Below are 8,813 nucleotides of genomic sequence, written 5' to 3' on the forward strand. Positions count from 1 at the left end.
TGGACACACTACTCCAACTGAGGCCTAATCAGTGCAGAGTAGAGCAGAAGAATGACTTTGCGTGTCTTGCTCATAACACTCCTGTTATAACTCCTCCCAGTTTGGTATCCTCTGCAAACTAAATAATCATGCTCTCTATGCCAATATCTAAAGTGTTGATGAAGACATTGAACAGAACCGATCCCAAAACAGACCTCTGCAGAATCCCATTTGTTCTGCCCTTCCAGCATGACTGGACCATTGCTAACTATCACAGAGTGGTTGTCCAGCCAGAAACCCAGAAGAAAAGTGGATGACAGGAGAGAAGTGAGGAAGAAGTGAGTGATGGCTGAGGCGAAGAAGGAAGCAGAGAAAGAGGAGGGTAGAGCAGTAGGGAAAGAAGGGATGAAAAGAGGAGTGAGAGAACCATTGGCAGGACCCACAGGGACAGATGAAAGGAACAGGACAGAGGGGAGGGGAAGAGGAGAGAATGATCTGGAAAGAAGACAATGGAGAAGAAACTACTGGTGAAGTGAGAGTGAAGAAAGGGGCTAAGCAGGAGCGTGTGAGGAGGAAGCAAAGACACATACCCCCAGCTCCACCCTCTCCCAGAGCCGAGGAGTGAACCCCAGAATCCTGGCTCACGGACCTCGAAAATAAATCACAGCAACGTTGTAAAAAAACAGGTTTATTCCACTCCTGTCTCCCCTGTTCTCTCCCCCCCCCCCCATCCACCTATGACTCTTCATTCCTTCCCCCCCTTGGGTTATGTTGGTCTGGGGCTGGTTCTGAGTTACCCACGTTCCTCAGCACAGGCGCCCTGGCAATGATAAAGGAGAGTGTTAGTCACGCTGGGACACTAGAGCCAGTCAGGGCCACTGAGGGCACGTCCACGTAGCAGCAGCATTTCGAAATAACTAAGTGGGTGTCTACACAGCAAGCCATAATTGTGAAATAACGTTGAGATGGAGGACTTCTTACACCGACTTCTGTAACCCTCAGTAAGGGAAGTCAGAGACAGTGTGCTCTCCCTTTGACTTCCTGCTGCGGAGACAGTGCCAAAAGCCCAATTACGCTATTTTGTCTTCAGCTACACAATTGACATAGCTGAAGTGGCGTCACCTAATTTGACTTTTGCCCTCCTGTGTAGCCGTGCCCTGAACGAGCAATGAAAGAGGGGGGGAGGGAGGGACTCCTTGTTCCCATCCCCCTCTAAGCATTAAGTTGCAGTCCAGTTTTGGGCCTATGATACCATCCACCTTTGCACACTTAGTACACTCGTGCTCATCTGAGCCCTGGTCCCACAATGGGCAAGGGCTGGGGGTCCCAGCTTGCCCCCTCTCACGTGCTGGGCCTGAGTTGCACTGAGGGCAATCTGGGGCTGCGGGCTCCAGTCTGAGTCCAGCTGCATATGCTGTACAAGTGGCACAACTGACCACCCTTCTGGGAGACACAGCCACAGTGCACAAGAGGGTGGTCTAGTGGTTAGAGCCGAGGGGGAGAGGTAGGAGCCAGGGCTGCTGGGTTCTCTCCTTGGCTTTGGCTACACAGGCCAGAGTGGGAGCTGAGGAAGCAATACCCACGTACCAGCTATTTGCCCGTCTGGGCAGTGTCAGCCCCATTCTGGCGCTCGCTGCCCTTCTGCGAGAGGCGGGTGGAGGCGCTGACGGCCGTGGCTGCTGCTTTGAAGCTGCGCTTGCGCTTGGCCACGTTCTGTTCGGGATGGAAGATGATGACGTAGACCTTGGGCACGTAGAGCATTCCCAGGGAAACCGAGGCACTGAGGCTCATGGACACCGTCAGTGTCGTTGTCTGGATGTAGATCTGTGGGGGGGAGGGAGGATAGGACACTCTGGCTATGTCTATACTGCAGACTTCCTTAAAGCATGCAAATGAAGCGCAGAGTAGGATATTGCTGTGCTTCATTTGCATAATTAATTAGCCATTTTTGCGCAAAAAAGAGCTGAATAGATGGCTCCTTTTAGCACAAACCCCCCTTCTTGTGCAAGAGCCGTTCTCCCTCATTTTTTCAAGAAGAAAGGCTCTTGCACAAGAGGGCGTTTTTGTGCAAAAAGGAGCCATCTACACAGCTCCTTTTTGCACAAAAATGGCTGCTAATTAATTATGCAAATGAAGCGTGGCAATGTTCTACTCCGTGCTTCATTTGCATAAGCTTTTGCGGAAGAAGACTGCAGTATAGATGTAGCCTCAGGGTGGCTGGTGCAAGACTTGACCCTTCCAGCAGTGGGCACTAGGAGCCAGAACCCCGGGTTCTATCCCTGGGTTGGAGAGGAGGGTAGTGGGGTCTGGTGGTTTAGAGCAGGGGGTTTGGGAGCAGGACTCCTGGGTTCTGTCTCTTGATCCCTTCCAATTTCCCTTCAGGCTTGGCCCTTGTCTCTCCTCAAAACCTAACCTGTGGGCTCCCCGCTCCCTCCCCCCACAACTCAAACCCATGGGCTCTTCGCACCCTCATCAGCCTGGCTCCCCCCTCAAACTCCAATCCCTGAGTCCCTCACCCCTTTCCTCCCAGCCTCTGGGGTCCTCTCTCCGATTCCAGCCCCTAGGCTGCCCCGCTCCCAGACTCCAGCCCCCTGACCTTCTCTGCGGACTGGGCAGTGCCGAAGAAGATGGGCACGAAGGCCAGCCAGACGATGCAGGTGGTGTACATGGTGAAGCCAATGGGCTTGGCTTCGTTGAAGGTCTCAGGCACGCCCCGGGCCTTGATGGCGTAGACAGTGCAGGTGACCATGAGCAGCAGGCTGTAGCCCAAGCAGCAGATGAGTGACAGGTCGGACATGTCACACTTGAGCACCCCCCGGGCTGCCTCGGGGTTGGGGACCCGCTGCTCCTCGTAGTCGATGACGCTGTGGGGCGGGAGGGCCCCCAGCCAGGCCAGCGTCCCCACCAGCTGCACCGAGCTCAGGCTGAAGGTGATGGCCAGTTGGGAGGTGGGACTGATGAACCGGGGTGGTGTCACCGACTTCTTGCCCTGCTCGAAGATGCGGTAGATGCGGTTGGTCTTGGTGAGCAGGGCCGAGTAGCTGAGGGCCATGCCCAGCCCCAGGAAGAGGCGCCGGGCAGCGCACACCAGCATGCCCGGCTCGGCGATCATGAGGAAGGTGATGGAGTAGATCAGGAAGATGCCTGTCAGCAGCACATAGCTCAGCTCCCGCCCCGAGGCCCGGACAATGGGCGTGTTGTTGTGGCGCACGAAGGTGACCACCACGAATGTGGTGCCTAGGATGCCACAGATGGCCAGGCAGATGGGCAGCACGGCCCAGGGCGAGCTCCACTCCAGCTTGACGATGGGCGTGGGTCGGCAGGCCGTGCGGTTGGGGCTGGGGCGCATGTCGAAAGGGCAGGTCTCGCAGGTGAACTCGTCCAGCTGGTACTGGTAGCCGTCGCAGAGCTCGCAGTGCCAGCAGCAGGCCACACCCTTCACCATCTTCTTCCGTTCGCCCGGGCTGCAGGGCAGGCTGCAGACAGATGAGGGGATCTCCTGCTGGCCCCCAGACCACTGCATCTCCTCCATCTGCCAAGGGAGAGGGGTGGCCAGAGAACAGACTTGCATAGTGCCCCTGGGTTGCTTTGCCCGGGGCTGAGGCAGCCACCTCAGGGGCCCAGCTGCTGGGGAACAGCCACACACAATGCTGCCAGGGATGAGATGCAGCCAGTTCTGGAGTGAGTCAGCTGGGAACAGCAGCATATAACAGTGCCCAGGGATAGCTCCCTTGCTGTTGAGATGCAGCCGGTAGGGGTGAGAGTGGGGGCATAGCCACACACCACGCTGGCCAGGGCTGACGTGGAGCCCCCGTGGCGGGGGCTGGGGTACAGCCACACACCACACTGCTCAGGGCTGACATGGAGCCAGTGGGTCCCGCACACTCACGTTCAGGCGCAGATATTCTGTCCACTGCCCAATGGCTTTGTACCCGGGGACCGTGGTGTTTGTGAGCTGATACTGGAAGATGTCGTAGCGCCCTGGGGCATCTCCGTTCTCATTGAACATGACAGGGGTCCCAGCGCTGCCTGTGGGTGTGAACAAGGGGTGGGGCTCGACTCAGCTTTGCTGGTTCCCCGCACTCTGGACCCACAGCCCAGCCCTGCGCTCCCTGCAGCCCTGCAAGTGCCCCTCACTCCCACCCTGCAGCCCCTGCCAGCCAAGCCCAGAGCTCCCCCATCCCTGCTGGTGCCCCTCATTGCTGCCCTGCAGCCCCTGCCAGCCCAGCCCTGCTGGAGCCCCTCCCTCCCTCCCTCAGCCCTCACCGTTGAAGTTGACCCCGCGGATGTAGTGCAGCAGGGTGCGCCCATCCATGGGGTCCATCCGGTCGCAGAGTCCAGGGGCGCCAGGGCACAGGTCCAGGTGCATGTTGTGCAGAGCATAGGCCATGGCATAGACAGCATCAATCACAAACTGCACCTTCCCCTCCTGCTCGTAGGTGGAGTCCCGCCCGATGCGCTCCTCGCCTGGGCAGAGGTGGGGTTCAGCAGGGCAGGAATGGGGCACAGGACCTGACCCCACTAGGAGGTGCCATCAGTTAAGGGGGGGCAGGGCCCGGCCTCTCTTGGGCCAGTTCCCATCTGGGCCCTGGGGGGGGGGGGGCTGGCTGGCTCAGGGCACGGGACAGTTCTCCAGGCTTTCCCTGCCCTAATCCCCATCTTGTTCTCAGTGGGCAGGGACATGAGATTTGGGGTGTCTGGGCAGCATCTACCTGCTGTGATGGGGGGATCAGCTGCCCCCTGGACTCCCCCAAAGACCTGAACAGTGAGTCAGCTGATAACACCCCACATGGGGGGGCAGGGAGCTAGTGTCTCCTCCCCCCCCCCCGGAATCGGCCCCATGCTAGTCCACCCCAGAGAGATCTGCCCCAAAAGTCTGCTGTCCCCACCCCCAGGAAATTCCCCACCCCCAGGAAATTCCCCCCCCCAGCTCTATTCCCCCAAAGACCCCCCAGCCTCCCAGTACCAGTGCATTTCCGAGCTGCCTCCGCGGGCTGCGTCCCCGGGCGGGTGAGTTTACATTTAAAATCGTCCTCCCAGAACTCAGCAAACCAGATATTGCGGCGGTTGTTCTCCAGGGAGCGGGAGGTGAAATACTGGTCGAAGCCTGCGGGGGAGATGGGAGGGCTCAGCGGGGGCTGGGGGCCTGGGCATGGCCCCTCTCCCCAGGCAGGGCCAGGCACTGGGGGACAAGAGCTGCAGGGAGGGCCTGAGCAGGGGCGCTCTCCCCCGGCAGTCAGGGCCAAGCTCTCGAGGGTGCTGTGCTGTGGGGGGCTTGGCTGGGGCGCTCTCCCCTGGCGGGCAGGGCCTGACCATGCTGTGGGGAGCAGGGAGTTCAGCAGGGGATGCTGTAGGGGGTGGGGGGTTGCTGCTGGGAGCGGGGGTGCCAGCACATGGCCCTGTAGACAGAGGGGTGTGGCCAGCGGTCCCCGTTACCATCGATGGACGCCCGCTTGGGCAGGATGGTGACGGCTCCCTCGGCCACTTCCTCCTGCTTCAGGATGGGCGAGATCTTGGAGCCCCAGCTGTCAGAGCCGACCCAGAGGAAATGACCCGTCAGGTTGGCACGGCGCGCAGCCTCCAGCACCCGCCTGCAGGGGGCGACAACGCCAGCAGGGTGAGTCCTGCCCTCCCAGGCTGGGGGCGCTGGGGGCAGCCCCTCACTCACTTGATGTCGTCCTCGTTGGCGAAGATGATGATGCCGCGGGCGTTGGGCGTCTCCATCAGCCGCTTGATGAGCTTGTCAAACTCCCCGGCCTTGGGCTCCCGTGGGATCTTGATGGACTGAGCAATGCAGACGCCTCCTGGGGGCACAGGGACCCCCCGTCACTGGCAGTTGTGCCCCAGCCCTGCCGGTGCCCCTCCTGCCCATAGCCCCTGCTGGTGCCCCCTTGCTCCTGCCTGCAGCCCCTGCCCCCCAACTCTGCTGGTGCCCCTCACTCCTGCCCGCAGCTCTGCCGGTGCTCCCCACCCCCGCCGCTCACCGGCCTCCCGGGAGATCTGGACAAAGGCCTCCACGCCGCTCTCGCCGTAGTTGCCCTCAGAGGCCAGTGTGGAGACGTAGTTCCAGCCCAGCGCCTTCACCACGTCCACCATGGCCTGGGCCTGGTAAGAGTCGGGGGGCACCACGCGGGAGAAGTAGTCGTAACGATTGTTGTCGCTGAGCTCGGGGGCGGTGGAGGCATAGCTGATCTGGGGGATCTGAGGGCAAAAGGGGAGATCAATGGAGTCACCATGGCCCCCAAACTGCCTGCTCTAACCACTAGGCCCCACTCGCTTCCCAGAGCTGGGATAGAACCCGAGTCTGGTCTCCTAGTGCAGGAAGGTCCCCTCCCCCACCCCCACTGACATTGCCATGGGGCAGGAGAAAACGGGTGGGAGGCCCATTCTCACTTGTGGCCCCATCACCTCCCCAGGGATCAAGAAGTGATGCTGCAAGGAATTGTGGGTAGCCAAGGCCTAGTTGTAGGGAGGAGCTGTCTGGCGTTTGTATTTCCCTTGCGGGAGGGGGCAGCCAGGGCACCCAGTCTCCCTCCCCCCCCCATGTCTTGTTAGTGACACGGTTGTTGGACTAGAGTCCGGGGGCCTGCTGAGCATCGCGAGCGAATGGCCCATACCGCACAGCACGCCCCACAGAGAACCCGGTGCGGGCTCCTAGCCCCCCGTGCTGTAACCACGAGACCCCACTCCCCTCCCCTCCCCTCCCAGAGTTGGGGAGAAGCATTGTGATGGGGGTTCTATCCATCCCCCATGTCTAGGAGACCCCAACCATGGGGCAAGGCCCCCCCAGCTCCCATCCCACAGCCACTCACAGCGAAGAGACGCAGGACGTTGGCCACCATGATGGAGACGGAGCTGGCCGAGGCGCCCACCACGGCCACGACCCGCTCAGGCCGGGTGAGGAGCGGGGGCCGGCCATCGGCACAGCGCACGTCGGATGTGTCCTTCTGGATCAGGGCCTGGACGAAGGTCAGCGATTGCTCCAGGGCGTAGGTGTCCCGGGAGCAGGTGTCCAGGATGCGGGCCCCCAAGGTCAGGTTGGGAAGCAGCTGGGGGTCTGCATTGATCTGGTCCAGGGCGTAGAGCATGGCCTCCATGCGATGGATCCCCTTCTCCTTCTTCACCTCGCCACACGGCACCCCGGCCGGGCCCCGGGCGTGCACTGGGAAGAGCCCTCCCAGGGTCACATCCCCCTCGATCCTGATGGAGAAGGGCTGGGTGCCTTGCTGGGTCCCTGCCCCCCAGATCCCCAGCAGCAGCAGGAGGAGGGGCCAGCAGCCGGGGGGCCACGGCCGCTCCATGGTTGGACTGCACTTCACAGCCTGGAGGGGAAAGAGCGTGGGGGAAAGGGGCTAGCTCCAGCTGGACGGTGCTGGGGGCCAGGGGCTGGTCTTTTGGCCATCGTGCCCGGGACACCTGGTTCGCCTGGATCCCATCATCTGTCAGTCCATCCATCCATCCATCCCCACAGCCTCCATCCATCATCTGTCGGTCCATCCATCCATGCATCCATCCCCACAGCTTCCATCTGTCACCTGTCGGTCCATCCATCCATCCATCCATCCATCCCACAGCCTCCATCCATCATCTGTCGGTCCATCCATCCATCCATCCATCCATCCCCACAGCCTCCATCCACCATCTGTCGGTCTATCCATCCCCACACCCACCATCCATCCATCCATCCCCCACCCACTGTCCATCCATCTATCCCCACACCCACCATCTATCCATCCCCACACCCACTGTCTGTCCATCCATCCCCCACCATCCATCCATCCATCCTCACACCCACTGTCTGGCCATCCATTCCCACATCCACCATCTATCCATCCATCCAACCTCTATCCATCCATCCCTACACCTAGCATCTGTGTGTCCCTTCTTCCACTGCTCCCTCTGTCCATTTGTCCATCTGCACACAATCCATCCATCCTTCTGCCCTACCTCCCCACCATCCATCCATCCCCCCAGGCACTCCCTTCATTCATCCCTCCTCACACATCCAGCAGCTGTGGGGTGAGTTGTAGGTGAGGCCTTTCCCCCCATCTCACCTCCCTCTGTCCATCTGTCTGTTGACTGATCTGTCCACCCCCCTTCCAAAGGTCTCGCTAATCTTTTCCATGCATGTGCAGAATAATGTTCTGTGCACCGAGGCACATGTGAATGTGCACCACCGGCAGAAACAGAACCCTCGCTGTGGGGGCTCTGCTAACCTGCCGGGCAGCACTGGAACTTCTGAGTGGCCGCAAGGCCCAGCTGCCAGGGAGTCCTGTCCCTTTCTTCCTTTCCCACCCTCCTACCTGGGCCCGCCCCTTCCAGACAGCCCTGCCCCCTCCCACACCTTGAGGCCCCCCCAGGGTAGGACTGAGCAAATCTGGTCTCCTCCCAATTCAGGATGGATGTCTGGGGGCAGAGGCTGCGCTGGGAGGCTCTGGTCAGACTCCCATAATGTACTGGGGCTGGTGCTACAGATAGGCGGATCCCCCAACCTCTCCCCAGGCTCTCAACATCTTCCTCCAGTTTGACCCCCTGAATCCTCAGGCCCCCGACATCTCCCCGGATCGAACCCCTGCAACCCCCACACCTGCCCAATTGACCCCCAGACTCCCACCTCCCTCACCGCGATCCTCCCACATCTCCCCGGAACACCCCCCCATCTGCCTGATTGGCCCCGATGTCGTCTTCAAATCAACCCACTCACCCCGAGTCGCCCCAAGCCAACCCCCCCTCTCTCCACGTCTCCCTTGGATCAACCCCCCAACATCTCCCCACCCCGACCCCCCCAGCCCCAATGTCTCCCGGATCCACTGCGACACCCCCACCCCCATCTC

The 8,813-nt window shown here is 60.6% G+C and overlaps 1 protein-coding gene across 1 annotated transcript; it reads right to left on the bottom strand.

The window, feature by feature from the left end:
- Positions 1-734: 734 nt before the first annotated feature.
- On the bottom strand, positions 735-7,094 carry LOC102462852 (metabotropic glutamate receptor 6-like). The gene is made up of 10 exons (XM_075918637.1): positions 6,792-7,094; positions 5,964-6,180; positions 5,648-5,783; positions 5,416-5,570; positions 4,946-5,086; positions 4,246-4,446; positions 3,869-4,008; positions 2,576-3,511; positions 1,567-1,803; positions 735-799 (listed from the first exon to the last, which is right to left on the bottom strand). The coding sequence occupies exons 1-9, from the start codon at positions 7,074-7,076 to the stop codon at positions 1,570-1,572; spliced, it is 2,445 nt and encodes an 814-aa protein (XP_075774752.1). The 5' UTR covers positions 7,077-7,094; the 3' UTR covers positions 735-799; positions 1,567-1,569.
- Positions 7,095-8,813: the final 1,719 nt, after the last annotated feature.

This window comes from Pelodiscus sinensis, unplaced genomic scaffold, assembly GCF_049634645.1.
Source record: "Pelodiscus sinensis isolate JC-2024 unplaced genomic scaffold, ASM4963464v1 ctg102, whole genome shotgun sequence".
Lineage (NCBI taxonomy): Eukaryota > Metazoa > Chordata > Testudines > Trionychidae > Pelodiscus > Pelodiscus sinensis.